This window comes from Papaver somniferum, unplaced genomic scaffold (assembly GCF_003573695.1).
Source record: "Papaver somniferum cultivar HN1 unplaced genomic scaffold, ASM357369v1 unplaced-scaffold_6, whole genome shotgun sequence".
Classification (NCBI taxonomy): domain Eukaryota; kingdom Viridiplantae; phylum Streptophyta; class Magnoliopsida; order Ranunculales; family Papaveraceae; genus Papaver; species Papaver somniferum.
In genome coordinates, this window is record NW_020648748.1 from 1,982,080 (window position 1) to 2,004,872 (window position 22,793).

Here is a 22,793-nt window from a genome sequence, read left to right on the forward strand (position 1 = left end):
CTCCACACCTTATATATTAAGATCTAGGCTAAGGAGTTAGCTATGTGGGACTATCTTATAGTTTCTCCAACATGCTCCCCCTCCACGTGTAGGGCGGAGGAGAATAAGCCACTACAACGTGGACCTCTGTATGGGTGGATGGACAGCCCTTTGGGTCTACTTCTCATTCCACTCTCATAGAGGCCTAGCTCTGATACCATGATAGAAGTGTGTGCACCGCATGATCTTAGATGCCCAGACAATGTGGTTCTAATAATATTAACACGCCCTCTCACGTGTCGCCTCGTTGAGTCTAACACGTGGACAATAAATTGGGTGACCGGAGAGTAAAGGCGCGGTCTAATGACTCGTCGCAAAATAACCTGCTCTGATACCATGTTAGAATACGGGCATCCAACTCATAACCAATTGGCAATGAGTGGAGAGGCCCTAAGAAATTATAAACCGCAGGATCTTAGATGCGCAGACAATGTGGGTCTAATAATCTTAACACCAACCCTCAAAACGAGGTCCAGAGGGAATGTAGAATGAAGACGGGTAAGATTTGGGACTAGGTCTAGAAAGAGTGATATGCAAGTAATACCCATTTGCATTGCCGAGCTTTGTAGCAGAAAACCATTTTTGATTATCTTCATGTTTCCATACTCTTTTTCCAAGATCACCATTTTTCCCAGCATCAAACAATAAATTCTGGAGATCTTTGGCTAGGTTAAAGGTGAAGGAGCCCATAAGCTTTCCATGAGAATGAAACTCAGTGAGTGTAATATAAGAAGAAGGAATGGTTTTGCTCAGAACATATGGGATTTAAAACTAGGGGTTCTATGGGATCTAGGTTGGAGGTAACTAATGGATCTAATCTCTAACAGGGATGAAGAAACTAGTGGTTTTTTTGAAACTTGAAATTGTTATCTGCTATAAAATTGCTTGCCTTTACATTTTGAGAAGAAAAGAGAAACAAAGATAGTGGTTTCATTGATCGAGGGACAATAACTCAAATATGTTCTTAGCCTGCAATTACTTCGTCATATATATTTTATAGCTGTAACAGTGGTTCGACTTACAAAGTTACAAATGCTGTAAAAACCATATTTTCATTCCTATGAAATTTTCTCAGTTTTGACATGATATTGAGAGACTACAGTTGATAAAGAAGTTATATTCTGAAGATCAAAACAAAGGAGTTAAAAGCTATAAAAGTATACATACGTACTAAACCAAACGTCCTAAACAACATGCTCAATTCTCTACGGGACGTACAAGTGAAGTGACAGAACAACAAACGAAACGAAGATTAACCGTATAAAAAAGAATGATTTCTTCATCGCTTTGGAACAGAAGTTTGGCAAAACTTGTAGAGATACCAACAACCATCAGTGCAAAAATATTTTGTCTTGCCGAATCCATGTATAAACTTATGACATTACCGTTGACCACATATCTGAAGAATATAATGTGTTCTGTGGTGATTAGGCTTATATGAAAATGCATCAGACGTCAAGTTAAAATATTCAAACTCATACCCCAACCAGTAATCTTTTCTCCTTCTCCTTATTGAACTCAAAATCTAAATTTGTATCATTGAATGACTCCCCAAGTTTGTTGGGGTGCTTACTGGTCCAGTTGGGCGCAAGAAGGGAGCTAGATATGAACAAGTAGAGGCAACTCCAACTTCTCGGTATCTTAGTATTTCACGTATAAGTTTCTACATTACCAGACCCAACATACCTTCCACACAACACCATCTCTGACAAACATAAATGTTGGAGCTTTAACAATTTTCATATCTTTCAAGAATTGCATACAGCTATCATTTTCATCTCCATCCATTCTTGCGAAAACTACAGTATCCCTCATTAGTCGTGATAGCATTAAGACGGTTGGATATACCTTAACACATGGTCGGCAATGTTTTAACCCTACGTCCAGAACAATTAACTTGTTATTTATTCTATGTTCTTCAAACAGATTTTCCACATCTTTTCTTGAATATAATTGAATTACACCTGAATAATTGTCTCCGTAGTATAATACGTCTCGCATGAGTTCATCCCGACCAATTATACCGCTTTCTTCATGGATTTTCTCCATACTTCTGTAAAAATTAAAGTGTGGAACTTTTTCAATTTTTTCTCTTTCACAAAGCGCTCTTGTCTTGTTAGATTCATCACCCCTTACTAATACAAACTTAGTGTCATTACATCTTCTACTTAAATCTTCCATGAAAGGATAGATTTTCTGATTATGTTTACTATAACTTGCGGCTACTACAAGCTTGTCTCTCGCTGTTTGAAGTGCTTCGTCGAATTCTTCAATACTGTGAACTTGTTGAACTCTGTCGTTACTACTTTTTCCCTTCTTGGTTGCAGTTATTATCACTTTTTTATCGAATTTCTTGCGAGTTAACTGGAGTTTTTTTGGTTGGAACGGTTTGGATAGTGGAGGGAGGAAAAAAGGGGGAGTTTTGGAGGAATATGGGTGTGCTTTTACTGTAGAAGAATGTTGTTTGAATAAGAAGCTTTTTGGTGTAGTAAGGGCAGCCATGATAATTGAGAGTTAGAGTTTTGGAAATTGTGTTGAACAGAATGGACCGATACTATATATCATAGAAAACCAGCTTCAAATGTTCGGAGAGGGATGGAAGCCTAGAAAACCAGAGAGATGAAAACTATCGCAAGATTGATAGATCTATATAAGCTATAGAAAACCAGAAAGTATTCCCTAAGAAAAAATATAACTCTGATTATAATACTTGGTCTTCTTATATAGGCTTCAATTTCCATATAGCACTAAGAAACAGACCGAAGTTAGAAAAAGGAAATCCTACATTAAGAAACTAACTAAAATTGAGGTTTTGGCCGGACCTGCCCACAAGGCAAGCCTGGCGGTGCAGGTTTATTTAGGGTTCGGTTCTTGCAGTGAAAGCTTTAAGCTTGCACTTTTCTGGCTAATCCCTACTACCAAATTACAAAACAGACATTTGGCTCAAATTGTACTATATCAAGTTTAGCTAAGCGGCCAAAGGGTATCTCAGTTGGACCAAAATCATCTTGTTATCCAGATTCAAACATCACTTATTATAAACTTAAACATCGTTGGAAATCGTGGTACTAAATGTCTGCATACGTAATCTGTGTGTAGATAGAATTACAGGACACCAATGTAGCTTTAGTTTAGTGGTAAGAATTCCACGTTGTGGCCGTGGAGACTTGGGCCCGAATCCCAGCAGCCACATCAAAGTTTTTTTTTCTCTCTATCACTCTTTTTTTTTTTCGTTTTTTTATTTTTCTCCAAGACCCGCAAGTTCTATATGCCAGGGTTCTTTGTGGGTGAAGGCATTAAGCTTGGAGTATTATAAGTTTACAACTGAACCAATGAGAAGTATGTATTAAATTTCTTTATCTGCATAAACAAGCATCATGGAACAACAAACACCTTAAAATTGAAACATTGACTTATATATCTAGATTCATGTAATCTGTAAAGGACTAGTCCAGCAACTATCCTAATCCAGTTCCGCGTTCATCATCTTCAGAAGAGAACAGTTGAGAAATAGAGAAAACAGTCATACCTTCATCATCTCCTCCCCGTGGGTCTTCTTCGGACGAGAACAATTGTGCAATAGAGAAAACATCTCCCATATCCAAAGGGACATATTTGGGGGGAGGCGGACGACAAAAATCATCATCTTTGTCTGTCCAGGTTGGCTGCGGAAATGCTGTTGGCATCACCTGTATCGCAAATGACTCGTGCATTTCCCCAGCATCTCTGTTGTGTAGGGAATAGTCGTGCACTACTATCCCGATTGATTATTGCGGAAAGTAGATCAGTGAGAAAATACACCTAACATGATAGAAACACTCAATAGAAAAGAGAAGCACACAGCAATTTACGTGGTTCGGCAAGTTTCCTACGTCCACGGACAAAGAAGATTGTTTCACTATAATAATTCAAGAAGAATACACACTGATTTCTCACCAAGACCTTTCAAATAAAGTCTCATTACAACTCTCTGCACACAAAAGAAAGCTAACTCTCTTTATCTCTTGTCGCAGCTACTTGAGTTGTGAAACTCTGCGATGCTTAAACAAGCTAATGAAGAACCCCTTTTATAGGGTCTTTCCATGCGACATTGATCCCTGAATTAAGGGACAACTCCGTGTTGTACCAAAAGAGCTCCATACTTTCACATTGTGAAAGTCTAATGTGTAGGCACATTAATTGTCTTCACATCCTGTGTACTTTTGTTTGGTAAACAAAAGTTGTCTTGTACGTACCCTGTAGTTTTGTTTTGGTAAACAAAAAACTACTCCATATGAAAAATGAGACAATAGCAGCTTTTCCAATAGTGTACTGATTGTTGTGACAACAGTACTCACTATGTAGGAATAGCTCCACAAATCTCCACCTTGTCTCAATTTTTCACGCCACATTCACATGATCTTCAAGAATCTCCACCTTGGCATGATAAATTGTGCCAACTTAGTGCTACAAACTTCGATGTCTTTGCGCCATTACAGCGCGTTGAACCCAAAAGTGCTTAATTTCTGAGGATGTTTATCAAATTTGAGCAATGCTCAAACTTCACCGCTGGTACCGTCTTCGTCATCATGTCGGCTGGATTTTCATGAGTGCTGATTTTCTTAAGACAAATTTCACCTTCGTCGACAGTCTCTCGTATAAAATGAAACCGAATGTCGATGTGCTTGGTCCGTGCATGGTGAACCTGATTCTTAGCTAAATGAATAGCACTTTGACTGTCACAGTAGACTCATATTTTCTTGAGAAATTCCCATGTCACTAACCATACCTTGTAACCACAAAGCTTCCTTGACACCCTCTGTAACTGCCATATATTTAGCTTCTGTAGTAGATAATGCAATTGTTGACTGCAACATAGAACGCCAACTAAAGTAAATACGTAGCCTGTTGTAGACCGGGGTTTATCCAAGTCACCTGCGTAATCTGAATCCACATAACCTTTGACATAAGACCCCAAACTTGCATCTCTCTGGTACACCAAACCAACCTCCAATGTGCCGCACAAAAAACGCAATATCCATTTCACAGCATTCCAGTGCTATTTTCCTGGATTAACCATATACCTACTAACCACTCTGACTGCCTGTGAAATATCTGGCCGAGTGCAAACCATCGAATACATGAGACTACCAACCGCACTCGCATAAGGAACCTTGTACATGTAATCGCGTTCCTCATTTGTTGATGGAGACATACTTGCTGACAGTTTCATATGAGATGCCAAAGGAGTCACAACAGGCTATGAGTTTTGCATTCCAAAACGTTCCACAACCTTTTGTAGATTTTGCCTTTGACTAAGACGAACACATCCACTACTTCTGTCTCTAACAATCTCCATCCCAATAATTTTCTGTGTTGGACCCATATCTTTCAGTTCAAACTCTCTCTACCCAATTCAAACTTGAGCTTGTTAATTTCCCCCATGCTTTTGGCAGCAATAAGCATGTTGTTAACATAGAGAAGTAAGAAAATAGAAGAACCGTCTTGTAGTCTCCTGAAGTATACACAGTGATCGAATTCACTTCGTGCAAATCCCCGATCAAGCATGAAATTATCAAATCTTAAGTACCATTTTCGAGGCGATTGTTTTAGTCCGTACAAAGATTTCTTCAACTTGCATACTAAACTTTCTTTACCAACAACGTTAAATCCTTCGGGCTGTGAAATGTATATGTCTTCCTCCAAGTCTCCGTGTAAGAACGCAGTTTTGATGTCAAGTTGTTCTAACTCGATATCAAAATAACCCACCATAGCTAAAATGACCCGAATAGAAGTATGTTTTACCACCGGAGAGAAGATTTCATGGTAGTCAATGCCTTCCAATTGTGCATAAACTTTTGATACTGTCGCGCCTTATATCGTACACCGTTTTTGGAGCCCAGAACACCATCTTTCTTGGTAAAAACCCACTTGCTGCCAATAGACTTCTTTCCATTAGGTAATGGTACCAATTCCCAAGTTTTATTTTTGGGAAGAGATTGCATTTCCTCTTCCATAGCAAATTTCCAATCCTCCACATGAGGATCCTTTAACGCTTCTTTGAAACCAGAAGGCGCTTCATCAAACATTGTTAATACAAAAGCCACTGTGTCTTGGAACCTTGCTGGCTTCATAATTGCTCTTCTTAGTCTGTCGCGTCCAATTAATGGTTGTTCTTCTTGTTGTCCTAAGTTATCTTCATTAGTAACATCCTCATCTATAAAAGTATTTTGCTGCGAATATTCATTTATAGAATCATCTTGAGCATCAATCTCCAAAACTTGAGATCCACCATCTCTACTTGGCTCCACCTGAGAGTCAACCACACCGGAGGATAACATCAGTGACTCATCAAATGTAACATCTCTGCTCACCACAAATTTATCCAATTCTGGGCACCACAACCTATATCCCTTAACATACCCGTCTTGGCTCTTGGCTCAAGCTTATTATTCTGCACATGGAAATATGCAGCTGTTTGAGGGTGAATACAAGTTCTGCTGGTTTCGGTAATTTCGTGTGTTGTGGAGAAACGAGTCTTAACCATAAGCAATGTACTGCAAGGGAGTACTTTAGATTCGAGAGATAAATCTGTACAAATCCGGACTAAACCAAGAAATGGCCGTTCCAGACTTGCTTCGGTCACAAAGTGAAGGAGAAGGGTTGGTTTTGGTGAGGGAAGTGAAGAGAGTGTTGAGACCAGAGTAGTTGATTCTGGAAGAATAGTTGTTTGACTTGTATCAGAAAGTGAAAGCTAACATATGGGAAATCTAACAAGTGATTTCTGAGTATTGTATGCTCCTGACCAAAACTTGTTGTTCGGTGGTAATGGGTAAGACCTATTTATACAAGTCGAAGTGAAACGTACTCTGATATCGTGAGAAATGGAAACGAATGAGTAAATGGGAGGAGGTGGTAACTGGTAACGCCTGGAATTGATGTTCCATAATGAAGGAAAGCGTTTCACCATTACTCCCGATATTTACTAACCGCCTCATTCTTATGACACTGTCTTGTAACGGGCGTAGTGTACGCTTCACGCTTTAAACCGCCAAACCAATACCCTAATGAGTATCCCCCAGTTTGTGACATGTGTTGATGTCTCGAGTGTTTTTCGTGGAAAACATGTAGCAGGTTGATGTTGTTTGGCAAGTTGAGCTTGGGAGACTTGGCGGCTCGGTGGTGACTCTCGACGGTCGAGATTTGCATCTTGAGAGGAAGGGTAGCCGTTGATTATTGCAACCCTTCGTTTGGTAGCCAGCTACATGAAAGCATGGCCGGCATGGCTTTGACTTGGTTAGGCGTGGCCAAGCTTGGATTTTGGCATAGTTTAGGCGCGGCCAAGAACTAGGGTTTCAGCATAGTTTGGGCGCGGCCAAAATTAGGGCTTGGCGTTTGGCCAAAGGTTGCCACGCGTTAGCTGGTGACCTTGGACGGCTAAGATATGCATCTTAAATGGAAGGGTGGCCGTTGATTTTCGCAACCCTTCGTTTTGGAAGCCAACGGCGTGGAGGAAAGGCTGGCATGGTTTTGGCATAGCGGTGCGGATGGCATGGTTGGCATGCCTTGGCACGGAGATGTGGCTGGCACGATATGCCATTGGCACATGTGGAGCACTGGCATGGTTGGTATGCTTTGGGCGCGGAGATGTGGCGCGGCATCCCATTGGCACATGCGGCACGGTTGTCATGCCTTGGCGCGGAAAGGTTGCACGGCATTCCATTGGCACATGTGGCATGGTTGGCATGCCTTGGCATAGAGATGAGGCTGGCACGGCATGACATTGGCACATGTGGCATGGTTGGCATGCCTTGGCGCGGAAAGGTTGCACGGAATGCCATTGGCCATGTGGTGCGGCTGGCATGGTTTAGGCGTGGTCAAGCTAGGATTTTTGCATAGTTTAGGCGCGGCCAAAAAATTGAGTCTTAGCATAGTTTGGGCGCGGCCAAAATTTGGGCCAAAGGCTACCACGCGTTATCTGGCAACCTTGGACGTCTAAGATTTGCATTTCAGATGGAAGGGTGGTCGTTGATTGTTGCAACCCTTCATTTTGGAAGCCTGAAGTAAAGGCCGGTATGGCATGGTTTAGGCGTGGCCAAGCTAGGATTTTGGCATAGTTTAGGCGCGTCCAGAAACTAGGGTTTGACATAGTTTGGGCGCGGCCAAAATTTGGGCCAAAGGATACCACGCGTTACCTGGCGACCTTGGATGGATAAGATTTGCATCCCAGGCGAAGTTAATTGCTGAAGAGAAAAGACATCTTGAGGAAACTGAGAAGCTGGGTGCGAAGTTAACCGCTCGCAACTCCAAATATCAGAAACTTAAGAGGAACTATACTATCACTGTCTCCAATAATAGAAAAGATGATGTTCGTGTCCGTGATGCAGCAGTTAAGAAAATCTGTGTCAATAATAACATTCCTCTTTTAAATTATAAGCTTGTTGATGTTGCTCCCAACGAAGTAATGTCTAACATTTCTGATAGTGAAGGGGAGTATGAAGAACACGAAGAATAAGAAACTGGTAAGACTGATCCTGAGCGAGATGGAGGTGATTCTGAGAATGAGCGAAATAGTGAAAGTAATCCATGCGGAAATTAATCATATCTTTATGTTCTTTAAACTTCTTTTTCAATGCACACCTTTTAAGTATCAATTTTGTGAATAACAAAGCACCATCATTTCTCACATGTGCATGAGTCTATCATATGGGTCAAATAACATTCTTGTTCATGCTTCCATTCCCATTCTTGCCTCTATTAGTTGCCACAGAATGATGGACGAATAAACATGTCTTTGTTGCTTGCCTCAGTTATGAAACTTGCAGTATATTTATCTTCTGCGATCAGACAGAATTAATTCATGAGGTCTTATTTTTCCTTCTTAATTAAAGGTCTTATTTTTCCTATCATATTGTTTATTATTGTGCGACGAGATCGCAGGCGGTCCTTACATTTTAGTGTAATGACCCATTGATCTCGCCTTATCATATTCTTGTATTGTTGCCTCTGCAGGTTTAATTGTCGCGTAAATACGATAAGCCTTAATACTCCCGTGAGTAAAAAGCCTCATGATATTTTCGTCTTTTGACACAATTCAGCTTCCTAATGGAGGATGTCGTCCTTATATTCCCCCTGATTGCCCCTCCAAGGAGGCTTACCCCGACCGGGTTATGGTGGGCTCCTTCCATCCGGTAAAGCAACAATCAGTTGATTTCACAGTTTCTTACCCCTCTACCGATAAGGTTTATGGTTACAAGACCGCACCCTAAGTGGGGTTTCTTCGGACCAAGTGCATCATAGTCAGGACTTGTCAAGCGTGGCAAGGTACGCCTCCAGAATCCCCGGTCACTCTTGACTCAACCGTGTACCTCGGCGCCCTGATCGAGTTTCTGCACTCCTTAGGAGAGATGTTATTACCTTAATATTTCGATTTAGGTGTCTCTCCTGGATGGGATTTCATCTTACCCCAAATCTCCATGACTCAAGTTCCAGGGTCGATGTAGCTTTCCCTTGAGCCATGTTCACCAGGTTTTCCCCAATTATGACGTGCGTTAGGTCTTATCTTTGCCTCTTGCATTTATGCGAACTAAGGTGCACGCCACAATTGGATGCCTAGCCTCCCTAATTAGAGTCTTTACTTTTGTTGCCTTCTATTAAGGTCTTATGATAAGGTCTTACTTTTGCCTTTTCTTAACTCAATATCTTCATAATGAAATAAAGTTTTTCATTCCACTGTTACTTTTGAGTTATACAACTCTAGTACATAGAATTTTTATTATGTTCTTACTCATGAATAAAAAATAGATTTGCTTCAAAGACTACTCACTTGCTTCTTTCGCCTTTTTTTCTTCTTTGAGTTCGCAAATGTTTTTCAGAACATTAATTCGCATAAGCTCTTCAGTGTCACTCATGCGATAGTTATCACATGGCTCATACTTCTTCAAATATACCTGGTTCCAGATTCCAGTAGATGCCTTTCCTTCTTTTCCTTCTTCCAGTTTGTATATTCCATTACCTATTGCTTTCTTAACTTTATACGGCCCTTCGCATATGCTTTCCATGACTTCTTCACCATTTTTATGAGTATGTAAATTTTGCTTCAACACCCATTCTCCTTCCTGAAATTCAGTTTTTCGCATTCGCTTACTGCGTTTGCTCGCAAAAAATTCTGTTTCAGCATCATTTCCATCATTCTTATTAACTTCTTCATTTTTGGATACGACATCAACCATTAGTTTTTCGCCTCTTTGACATTCCTGAACCTGCTTCTTCCAATCTCTTCTCTTGCTGTCACGCTCTTCGCACTTGTCAACATCTATTTCCTTAAAGGTTTTGCTTTCAATTGGATCTCCTCTTATAATTCCAATACCTTGGGGCATGGGGAATTTGATGCACCGATGAAAAGTTGAAGTAACTTTCAGAATACTATGGAGCCATGGTCTTCCAATCAAGGCATTATAGGGTGATTCTACGTCAACCACGCAGAATACAATCTCTGATGTCAGGTTCTTTAAAGGAATTCGCATAGTTACTTGTCCTTTTGGTTTATTGGTTGTACCGTTAAAACCATAAACTTGTACGCTGATAGAATCAGCTCATCATCTCTACCACCCATAGTCTTGTATGTTTGTATCACCTCATCCGACGGTATCTACAAGCTCCACTCCACTTCCCTGCAACTCTGTTGCTTTTACCTTGATTGTGCCCCCCTGCCCTGCAACTCTGTTGCACTCCTGTTTAGCACTTTCTTCCCTGCTTGAGCAGCTGCAACTTCCTCTGCAGCTCTGTTGATACTGCACTACAGTGCATTCTCTGCTGCCTTGCCACATTCTCTGTTGCCTTTGTCTTGCAGCTGCAGTTCCTGCTGCATTGCCTCCCTGCCAAGTTTTTGGCAGGGTTCAGGGTTCAGGGTTCCTCTGATAAAACCTCCAAACTGTAATGCAAACATACATAGAGTAAATGATCTAATGATCAATAACTCTTAATGGAATGAGGAACTCATACATGAGATCTTCAATGAGGAAACAACTTATAACATTTGCCACACTAAGATAAATAACAATCAGGAGGATAAAGTATGGCCTCTTACAAGAGATGGGAAGTTCACGGTCAAAATTTTATACAAGGAACTAACCAAAAGTAGAAGTAATGTTATAGAAAGGAGAAAGAATTGGCAAACAATTTGGACTCTGAACACAAGCCCTTCTATTAAGCTATTTCTGCGCAAAGCAGCACACAATATTCTACCAACTGGATCAGCAGTAGCAAAACATATCCACTACATCGAAGATATATGCAAAATCTGCAACTGCCAAAGGGAGACTCTAACCCATCTTTTCATGCATTGTCCTTTAATAACTGATGTATGCATAGAACTAAAGACTTACCGTAGAGAAGTCTACGGAGATCATTATGATTTCCACTTATGGTTAACACAAATTTTAGAGGAACATAGAAACCAGACTGACACTAATGAAAGAGTTGAGTTGTACATAACTTATGTATGGCATATTAAGGAGAGGTGTAGTATTAACTTTCACAACACGAAACTATAGCAAAAAATATAGCAAAGGTCATCAAACTTTATATAAACACTATACTTACTGCTACAACAAAAAATAAAAACAACTTTATGTACACATGTTATAATAAGGAGGCAGCGGAAACAAAGACTATCGAGTTTAGAATACAATGGCTTCCACCTCCAATATTCACTCTGAAACTGAATGTAGCAGTTTATTTCAATATATCTCTGAACTGTTATGGACTTGGTTTAATCCTTTTTGATTTAACAGGGGAATGCAAGTGCAAGAGGGATCAGGCACCTCCAAGCAATCTAGAGATTCAACATATGACAGCTGAGATGACTTTTGATTGGGCAGCATAATTGAGAAGCCGAATAGAGATTGAATCACACTCATGCAATCTGATAAAGCTGGCGAAAAGACTTCATGCTGAGCAAATGCACAGGAGATTCAAATTAAACTCTAGAAATTACAAATATCTTAAAATAGCTGAGTGGAGTACCACCAACTCCACCCAAAACTATTTAGCTTTAAACTTAGCAACTTTATGTTCAACCTGTAATATTAAACACTGGGAAGAATCAGAGATCCAAAACTTAATGCAACAAATCAGGAGTGATTTGTATGCTGCTGTTGAGGAAGGATACAACACTGATCAACACTATGAAACTCGGGACCTGTCCTCTGAGACTCATAGTATCTCCACTATTTTGTAATTGCCTTCGGGACCTTATTTTCTTATATAAGAAAAATTACAAAACACACATGTGACTCAAATTGTACTATGTCAATAAAAAATTATCGTATAAGGATCTTCTTTGGACCAAAATCTTCTTGTTATCCAGTCTTCATATCCAGATTCAAACATCACTTATTGATACTTTGGAGGTAGTTGGAAATAGTTGTACTAAATATTAATATCTTTATAGATAGAAGCGCAGGACACCAATGTGGCTGTAGTTTAGTGGTAAGAATTCCACGTTGTGGCCGTGGAGACCTGGGCTCGAATCCCAGCAGCCACATATTCTTTTTTCTCTCTTTTTCTTTTTCTCCAAGACCCGCAAGTTCTTTGTGGGGGAAGGCATTAAGCTTGGAGCATTATAAGTTTACAACTGAACCGATAAGAAGTAGATGAGAAGTATGCATTAAATTTCTTTATACATCTACCGGGTATCTCCGTTGGCCAAAATTGAAGAATATCTGAGCTCTTCAAAACTTCTGGTTTTGATGTCGTACAACCAAACCCAATGCTCGCAGCCAAGCAAAACAACATTGCGGTCTACCGGACTGAAATCTGAAACACGGATACTTCTAACATCACATGTCTGAAAACAAATTTCTGCCAATGTATCGTCAACTAAAATATCCTCGTGCAAAACTTGCTATTTGTCCCCATCAAGCATCCAGGAACTGACAGTTATTTGCCTCCGAGTAACTCCGGCTGTAGCGTAACAGATCCGGCCTTCTGACTCTCCAAGAGTACGACTATTAAAGATATCAATCTCATCAAAGGCGCGATAAGCGAAACTTGGACGGCCGGAAAATTGATCAAACTACACCGATGTCCATAACTTCCGTTATTCTGATTCAGATTATAAACTAACATTCGATCCCATCCTTCCAGAATAAACAGAGCACCATTAAGAGTAATAACACTTCTATGTGGCCCATACGAGAGCTCTTGATCACACGAAACTTCGAAACTTCTCCATTCACCCATATCAGAATCAAACATATCAACATTAGATTCCTTTAAAGACTCGAATCTTGGAATACATACAACCTTGTACGACAACTTGAAGACGATGAATTCTCACAGAATATACCATTATACTCATATGAACTAGGTTCGTGACGCGGTGGTGAAGGAAGTGAAACCCATTGTTGAGTAAGTGGATTACAAACATGAAACCTTCCCCCACCATTCCATGGAAAGCAAAGTACTAGACCATTGCTAGAAGCCAAGAGACGTAGTTCATCTCTTTCCGTTAGTCTCATTTAAAAGAAACTCAAAAGAGAATCCATGATCATCTTCAGAGATTAGCTGTGAATGTGAATCGGGATATGCATTTCTAAATTTCGATGGGTGAAGATCAAGATAGTGGGGAGTATGTGTATGATACTGAACCATTTGGTAATTAAATTTGGGTTTGAGAGGTTAGATAACCATAACTTCGAGACAGATTTGCATCTGTAAATTGAAGTTCGAGGAAGATACATAAAGATCTCAATCAAGATATCATTTGTTAACGATGAAAAAGTAGTTGAAGAAGCCATCACAAGAATGAAATTGAGATTGAAAAAAAAACCAGGTTTAGAAATGCTCTGTTAATTTTCATGGTCTAGAGATGATAATTTATATTCAGAATCATGGCTCAGTGTTTTACGAATCTATTTGAATAAATTATAAATAATAGAGATATCCACATGGGAAGAGCACCTACCGCAGTTAGACGTGCTGTCCAAGAATTTATATTTTGGTTGAGTATGAGTGTTGTACGATCTGTACTATCCAGTGATTGTGCACGACAATCTCCTTGTTGTCTAATTGATTATTATTCAACCTCCTGCGTCGCAAGTTAATTAATTATTATTCAATCTCCTTGCATCGCAAGTTAGTTGATTATCATTTAATCTCCTTGTTGTTTCACTTCGGCGCTTTTATATTTAGTGCTTAAAGAACCTATAGTGAGACCTTCATAATACTCAATTACTGCTATGGAGAATCTGGCTTCTCCTTTGTCTCACCTAGTACAAACCGAGGTTAGTCTAGCAAGATTGTTTTCCCCTCTCTTACTTCCACCACTGGTTGGGAAACGTCCCAGGGTCCAGATCAGCACAGTTGGTTAACTCATGTCACAACTCTAAAAACTCTATTAGTCACAATTCTAAAAACTATAATACTAGTTTAATATTTGACTCAGTAGTCTCTCTCTTTGATAAACTATGTAATTATAAACTTTGGTTTTTGAGTGGAGCAATCAGCTAGGTGCTACTGATGTCTTCCTTGTGTTGGTCTTTGATGAAGAATTTCAACCTTCTCCCAGTAGAGATTAAATTTGAGATTCTCAAATTGTTACCTTTTGAATCAGTTTTTACATGTAGGTTATCATGCCAAGACTAGAAAAACATTGTGCATCATCGTCTTCAAGATTATGCTTTACAGAATCCTAATACAAATACATCTTTGCATTCGGTATACAGCTAATGAATGTATGTTTGAGATTGAACGGAAGGCCGAAGAACCAACTAAAACGTACGGGGAACAACGGTCTTTTAAGGTAATCAATTATTTATTAAACTCAGGTGATTTGTGACTTGGTCAAGCGACCAGTTATAAAGGCTATTGAGCAATCTGGAGTCAGTGGTGTACCTACAGCAAGATGCTAATCTCTTTAAAGCTATAAAGTCGGCACAGCATTCAGCGAAAGAATTTTATATGGTTAATTTCTGCATGATCAATGATAAAACCAACTGGATGGAAAAACATATGCACAAACTTCTCCAGTAGATTATATTTTGGGAGTTGATCAACTGCTCGGCGTGCCCATGCAAAGTGACTGAATATCCGTTCGTGTGTCTGTGTTTGCTTCTTGGAACCTTTGTCCTAGGACAAATTACGTCATCGGAATTGCATGTTTGCTATAAAAGTTTTGCTTCATCCCAAGGAGAGATGGAAACCTTAAATTGTTTTAAATTATTATTAGAAACTTGAAATTGTTAGAAACTGTTTGAAGTTTGTGGGCTTCCAACTCAAAATCAATTGGCAATGAGTGGAGTGGCTCCACACCTTATATATTAAGATCTAGGCTAAGGAGTTAGCTATGTGGGACTATCTTATAGTTTCTCCAACATGCTCCCCCTCCACGTGTAGGGCGGAGGAGAATAAGCCACTACAACGTGGACCTCTGTATGGGTGGATGGACAGCCCTTTGGGTCTACTTCTCATTCCACTCTCATAGAGGCCTAGCTCTGATACCATGATAGAAGTGTGTGCACCGCATGATCTTAGATGCCCAGACAATGTGGTTCTAATAATATTAACACGCCCTCTCACGTGTCGCCTCGTTGAGTCTAACACGTGGACAATAAATTGGGTGACGCGGAGTAAAGGCGCGGTCTAATGACTCGTCGCAAAATAACCTGCTCTGATACCATGTTAGAATACGGGCATCCAACTCATAACCAATTGGCAATGAGTGGAGAGGCCCTAAGAAATTATAAACCGCAGGATCTTAGATGCGCAGACAATGTGGGTCTATAATCTTAACACCAACCCTCAAAACGAGGTCCAGAGGGAATGTAGAATGAAGACGGGTAAGATTTGGGACTAGGTCTAGAAAGAGTGATATGCAAGTAATACCCATTTGCATTGCCGAGCTTTGTAGCAGAAAACCATTTTTGATTATCTTCATGTTTCCATACTCTTTTTCCAAGATCACCATTTTTCCCAGCATCAAACAATAAATTCTGGAGATCTTTGGCTAGGTTAAAGGTGAAGGAGCCCATAAGCTTTCCATGAGAATGAAACTCAGTGAGTGTAATATAAGAAGAAGGAATGGTTTTGCTCAGAACATATGGGATTTAAAACTAGGGGTTCTATGGGATCTAGGTTGAGTACTAATGGGCTAATCTCTAACAGGGCTGAAGAAACTAGTGGTTTTTTTGCCCCTTCCCTTGTTTCTGCTATCCCATTGCTGCCTTCCTTTTGCGAAGCAGCGATAGTGGTTTCCTTGCTCGCGGGACCTCACTCCCCTATGTTCTTCGCCTGCACTTCCTTCCGTCATCTATATTTTATCGCTGTCCCCGTGGTTCGCCTTCCCCCGTTCCCCCTGCTTGCTGTCCCCCCCATCTTTTCCTTCCTCTGCCATTTTCTCAGTTTTGCCATGCTATGAGCGCCTCAGTGCTACAGACGTATCTTCTGAAGCTCCAACCACGGCGAGTTTTCAACGCTCTAAAAGTTACATACGTACTAAACCAAACGTCCTAAACAACATGCTCAATTCTCTACGGGACGTACAGTGAAGTGACAGAACAACAAACGAAACGAAGATTAACCGTATAAAAAAGAATGATTTCTTCATCGCTTTGGAACAGAAGTTTGGCAAAACTTGTAGAGATACCAACAACCATCAGTGCAAAAATATTTTGTCTTGCCGAATCCATGTATAAACTTATGACATTACCGTTGACCACATATCTGAAGATATAATGTGTCTGTGGTGATTAGGCTTATATGAAAATGCATCAGACGTCAAGTTAAATATTCAAACTCATACCCCAACCAGTAATCTTTTCTCCTTCTCCTTATTGAACTCAAATCTAAATTTGTATCATTGAATGACTCCCCAAGTTTGTTGGGGTGCTTACTTATGGTCAGTTGGGCGCAAGAAGGAGGCTAGATATGAACAAGTAGAGGCAACTCCAACTTCTCGGTATCTTAGTATTTCACGTATAAGTTCTACATTACCAGACCCAACATACCTTCCACATACAACACCATCTCTGACAAACATAAATGTTGGAGCTTTAACAATTTTCATATCTTTCAAGAATTGCATACAGCTATCATTTTCATCTCCATCCATTCTTGCGAAAACTACAGTATCCCTCATTAGTCGTGATAGCATTAAGACGGTTGGATATACCTTAACACATGGTCGGCAATGTTTTAACCCTACGTCCAGAACAATTAACTTGTTATTTATTCTATGTTCTTCAAACAGATTTTCCACATCTTTTCTTGAATATAATTGAATTACACCTGAATAATTGTCTCCGTAGTATAATACGTCTCGCATGAGTTCATCCCGACCAATTATACCGCTTTCTTCATGGATTTTCTCCATACTTCTGTAAAAATTAAAGTGTGGAACTTTTTCAATTTTTTCTCTTTCACAAAGCGCTCTTGTCTTGTTAGATTCATCACCCCTTACTAATACAAACTTAGTGTCATTACATCTTCTACTTAAATCTTCCATGAAAGGATAGATTTTCTGATTATGTTTACTATAACTTGCGGCTACTACAAGCTTGTCTCTCGCTGTTTGAAGTGCTTCGTCGAATTCTTCAATACTGTGAACTTGTTGAACTCTGTCGTTACTACTTTTTCCCTTCTTGGTTGCAGTTATTATCACTTTTTTATCGAATTTCTTGCGAGTTAACTGGAGTTTTTTTGGTTGGAACGGTTTGGATAGTGGAGGGAGGAAAAAAGGGGGAGTTTTGGAGGAATATGGGTGTGCTTTTACTGTAGAAGAATGTTGTTTGAATAAGAAGCTTTTTGGTGTAGTAAGGGCAGCCATGATAATTGAGAGTTAGAGTTTTGGAAATTGTGTTGAACAGAATGGACCGATACTATATCATAGAAAACCAGCTTCAAATGTTCGGAGAGGGATGGAAGCCTAGAAAACCAGAGAGATGAAAACTATCGCAAGATTGATAGATCTATATAAGCTATAGAAAACCAGAAAGTATTCCCTAAGAAAAATATAACTCTGATTATAATACTTGGTCTTCTTATATAGGCTTCAATTTCCATATAGCACTAAGAAACAGACCGAAGTTAGAAAAAGGAAATCCTACATTAAGAAACTAACTAAAATTGAGGTTTTGGCCGGACCTGCCCACAAGGCAAGCCTGGCGGTGCAGGTTTATTTAGGGTTCGGTTCTTGCAGTGAAAGCTTTAAGCTTGCACTTTTCTGGCTAATCCCTACTACCAAATTACAAAACAGACATTTGGCTCAAATTGTACTATATCAAGTTTAGCTAAGCGGCCAAAGGGTATCTCAGTTGGACCAAAATCATCTTGTTATCCAGATTCAAACATCACTTATTATAAACTTAAACATCGTTGGAAATCGTGGTACTAAATGTCTGCATACGTAATCTGTGTGTAGATAGAATTACAGGACACCAATGTAGCTTTAGTTTAGTGGTAAGAATTCCACGTTGTGGCCGTGGAGACTTGGGCCCGAATCCCAGCCCACAAAGTTTTTTTTTCTCTCTATCACTCTTTTTTTTTTTTTTTTTATTTTTCTCCAAGACCCGCAAGTTCTATATGCCAGGGTTCTTTGTGGGTGAAGGCATTAAGCTTGGAGTATTATAAGTTTACAACTGAACCAATGAGAAGTATGTATTAAATTTCTTTATCTGCATAAACAAGCATCATGGAACAACAAACACCTTAAAATTGAAACATTGACTTATATATCTAGATTCATGTAATCTGTAAAGGACTAGTCCAGCAACTATCCTAATCCAGTTCCGCGTTCATCATCTTCAGAAGAGAACAGTTGAGAAATAGAGAAAACAGTCATACCTTCATCATCTCCTCCCCGTGGGTCTTCTTCGGACGAGAACAATTGTGCAATAGAGAAAACATCTCCCATATCCAAAGGGACATATTTGGGGGGAGGCGGACGACAAAAATCATCATCTTTGTCTGTCCAGGTTGGCTGCGGAAATGCTGTTGGCATCACCTGTATCGCAAATGACTCGTGCATTTCCCCAGCATCTCTGTTGTGTGTAGGGAATAGTCGTGCACTACTATCCCGATTGATTATTGCGGAAAGTAGATCAGTGAGAAAAACACCTAACATGATAGAAACACTCAATAGAAAAGAGAAGCACACAGCAATTTACGTGGTTCGGCAAGTTTCCTACGTCCACGGACAAAGAAGATTGTTTCACTATAATAATTCAAGAAGAATACACACTGATTTCTCACCAAGACCTTTCAAATAAAGTCTCATTACAACTCTCTGCACACAAAAGAAAGCTAACTCTCTTTATCTCTTGTCGCAGCTACTTGAGTTGTGAAACTCTGCGATGCTTAAACAAGCTAATGAAGAACCCCTTTTATAGGGTCTTTCCATGCGACATTGATCCCTGAATTAAGGGACAACTCCGTGTTGTACCAAAAGAGCTCCATACTTTCACATTGTGAAAGTCTAATGTGTAGGCACATTAATTGTCTTCACATCCTGTGTACTTTTGTTTGGTAAACAAAAGTTGTCTTGTACGTACCCTGTAGTTTTGTTTTGGTAAACAAAAAACTACTCCATATGAAAAATGAGACAATAGCAGCTTTTCCAATAGTGTACTGATTGTTGTGACAACAGTACTCACTATGTAGGAATAGCTCCACAAATCTCCACCTTGTCTCAATTTTTCACGCCACATTCACATGATCTTCAAGAATCTCCACCTTGGCATGATAAATTGTGCCAACTTAGTGCTACAAACTTCGATGTCTTTGCGCCATTACAGCGCGTTGAACCCAAAAGTGCTTAATTTCTGAGGATGTTTATCAAATTTGAGCAATGCTCAAACTTCACCGCTGGTACCGTCTTCGTCATCATGTCGGCTGGATTTTCATGAGTGCTGATTTTCTTAAGACAAATTTCACCTTCGTCGACAGTCTCTCGTATAAAATGAAACCGAATGTCGATGTGCTTGGTCCGTGCATGGTGAACCTGATTCTTAGCTAAATGAATAGCACTTTGACTGTCACAGTAGACTCATATTTTCTTGAGAAATTCCCATGTCACTAACCATACCTTGTAACCACAAAGCTTCCTTGACACCCTCTGTAACTGCCATATATTTAGCTTCTGTAGTAGATAATGCAATTGTTGACTGCAACATAGAACGCCAACTAAAGTAAATACGTAGCCTGTTGTAGACCGGGGTTTATCCAAGTCACCTGCGTAATCTGAATCCACATAACCTTTGACATAAGACCCCAAACTTGCATCTCTCTGGTACACCAAACCAACCTCCAATGTGCCGCACAAAAAACGCAATATCCATTTCACAGCATTCCAGTGCTATTTTCCTGGATTAACCATATACCTACTAACCACTCTGACTGCCTGTGAAATATCTGGCCGAGTGCAAACCATCGAATACATGAGACTACCAACCGCACTCGCATAAGGAACCTTGTACATGTAATCGCGTTCCTCATTTGTTGATGGAGACATACTTGCTGACAGTTTCATATGAGATGCCAAAGGAGTCACAACAGGCTATGAGTTTTGCATTCCAAAACGTTCCACAACCTTTTGTAGATTTTGCCTTTGACTAAGACGAACACATCCACTACTTCTGTCTCTAACAATCTCCATCCCAATAATTTTCTGTGTTGGACCCATATCTTTCAGTTCAAACTCTCTCTACCCAATTCAAACTTGAGCTTGTTAATTTCCCCCATGCTTTTGGCAGCAATAAGCATGTTGTTAACATAGAGAAGTAAGAAAATAGAAGAACCGTCTTGTAGTCTCCTGAAGTATACACAGTGATCGAATTCACTTCGTGCAAATCCCCGATCAAGCATGAAATTATCAAATCTTAAGTACCATTTTCGAGGCGATTGTTTTAGTCCGTACAAAGATTTCTTCAACTTGCATACTAAACTTTCTTTACCAACAACGTTAAATCCTTCGGGCTGTGAAATGTATATGTCTTCCTCCAAGTCTCCGTGTAAGAACGCAGTTTTGATGTCAAGTTGTTCTAACTCGATATCAAAATAACCCACCATAGCTAAAATGACCCGAATAGAAGTATGTTTTACCACCGGAGAGAAGATTTCATGGTAGTCAATGCCTTCCAATTGTGCATAAACTTTTGATACTGTCGCGCCTTATATCGTACACCGTTTTTGGAGCCCAGAACACCATCTTTCTTGGTAAAAACCCACTTGCTGCCAATAGACTTCTTTCCATTAGGTAATGGTACCAATTCCCAAGTTTTATTTTTGGGAAGAGATTGCATTTCCTCTTCCATAGCAAATTTCCAATCCTCCACATGAGGATCCTTTAACGCTTCTTTGAAACCAGAAGGCGCTTCATCAAACATTGTTAATACAAAAGCCACTGTGTCTTGGAACCTTGCTGGCTTCATAATTGCTCTTCTTAGTCTGTCGCGTCCAATTAATGGTTGTTCTTCTTGTTGTCCTAAGTTATCTTCATTAGTAACATCCTCATCTATAAAAGTATTTTGCTGCGAATATTCATTTATAGAATCATCTTGAGCATCAATCTCCAAAACTTGAGATCCACCATCTCTACTTGGCTCCACCTGAGAGTCAACCACACCGGAGGATAACATCAGTGACTCATCAAATGTAACATCTCTGCTCACCACAAATTTATCCAATTCTGGGCACCACAACCTATATCCCTTAACATACCCGTCTTGGCTCTTGGCTCAAGCTTATTATTCTGCACATGGAAATATGCAGCTGTTTGAGGGTGAATACAAGTTCTGCTGGTTTCGGTAATTTCGTGTGTTGTGGGAGAAACGAGTCTTAACCATAAGCAATGTACTGCAAGGGAGTACTTTAGATTCGAGAGATAAATCTGTACAAATCCGGACTAAACCAAGAAATGGCCGTTCCAGACTTGCTTCGGTCACAAAGTGAAGGAGAAGGGTTGGTTTTGGTGAGGGAAGTGAAGAGAGTGTTGAGACCAGAGTAGTTGATTCTGGAAGAATAGTTGTTTGACTTGTATCAGAAAGTGAAAGCTAACATATGGGAAATCTAACAAGTGATTTCTGAGTATTGTATGCTCCTGACCAAAACTTGTTGTTCGGTGGTAATGGGTAAGACCTATTTATACAAGTCGAAGTGAAACGTACTCTGATATCGTGAGAAATGGAAACGAATGAGTAAATGGGAGGAGGTGGTAACTGGTAACGCCTGGAATTGATGTTCCATAATGAAGGAAAGCGTTTCACCATTACTCCCGATATTTACTAACCGCCTCATTCTTATGACACTGTCTTGTAACGGGCGTAGTGTACGCTTCACGCTTTAAACCGCCAAACCAATACCCTAATGAGTATCCCCCAGTTTGTGACATGTGTTGATGTCTCGAGTGTTTTTCGTGGAAAACATGTAGCAGGTTGATGTTGTTTGGCAAGTTGAGCTTGGGAGACTTGGCGGCTCGGTGGTGACTCTCGACGGTCGAGATTTGCATCTTGAGAGGAAGGGTAGCCGTTGATTATTGCAACCCTTCGTTTGGTAGCCAGCTACATGAAAGCATGGCCGGCATGGCTTTGACTTGGTTAGGCGTGGCCAAGCTTGGATTTTGGCATAGTTTAGGCGCGGCCAAGAACTAGGGTTTCAGCATAGTTTGGGCGCGGCCAAAATTAGGGCTTGGCGTTTGGCCAAAGGTTGCCACGCGTTAGCTGGTGACCTTGGACGGCTAAGATATGCATCTTAAATGGAAGGGTGGCCGTTGATTTTCG

General features: G+C 40.1%; 1 protein-coding gene, 1 non-coding gene and 1 pseudogene across 2 annotated transcripts; 1 reads left to right on the forward strand and 2 right to left on the reverse strand.

The window, feature by feature from the left end:
- Positions 1-1,688: 1,688 nt before the first annotated feature.
- On the reverse strand, positions 1,689-2,541 carry LOC113343504 (annotated as a pseudogene).
- Positions 2,542-12,493: 9,952 nt separating this feature from the next.
- TRNAH-GUG lies at positions 12,494-12,565 on the forward strand. The gene has a single exon. It is a non-coding gene; the product is annotated as a tRNA-His (tRNA).
- A 4,344-nt stretch (positions 12,566-16,909) lies between these two features.
- Positions 16,910-17,845, reverse strand: LOC113343505 (thioredoxin-like protein CDSP32, chloroplastic). The gene has a single exon (XM_026587662.1). It carries the CDS (start codon positions 17,843-17,845, stop codon positions 16,910-16,912), a length of 936 nt encoding a protein of 311 aa, XP_026443447.1.
- Between the last annotated feature and the right edge of the window lie 4,948 nt (positions 17,846-22,793).

Excerpts from the sequence above, each read along its gene's own strand:
- LOC113343505 (XM_026587662.1), bottom strand. The coding sequence starts at position 17,845 with ATGGCTGCCCTTACTACACCAAAAAGCTTCTTATTCAAACAACATTCT.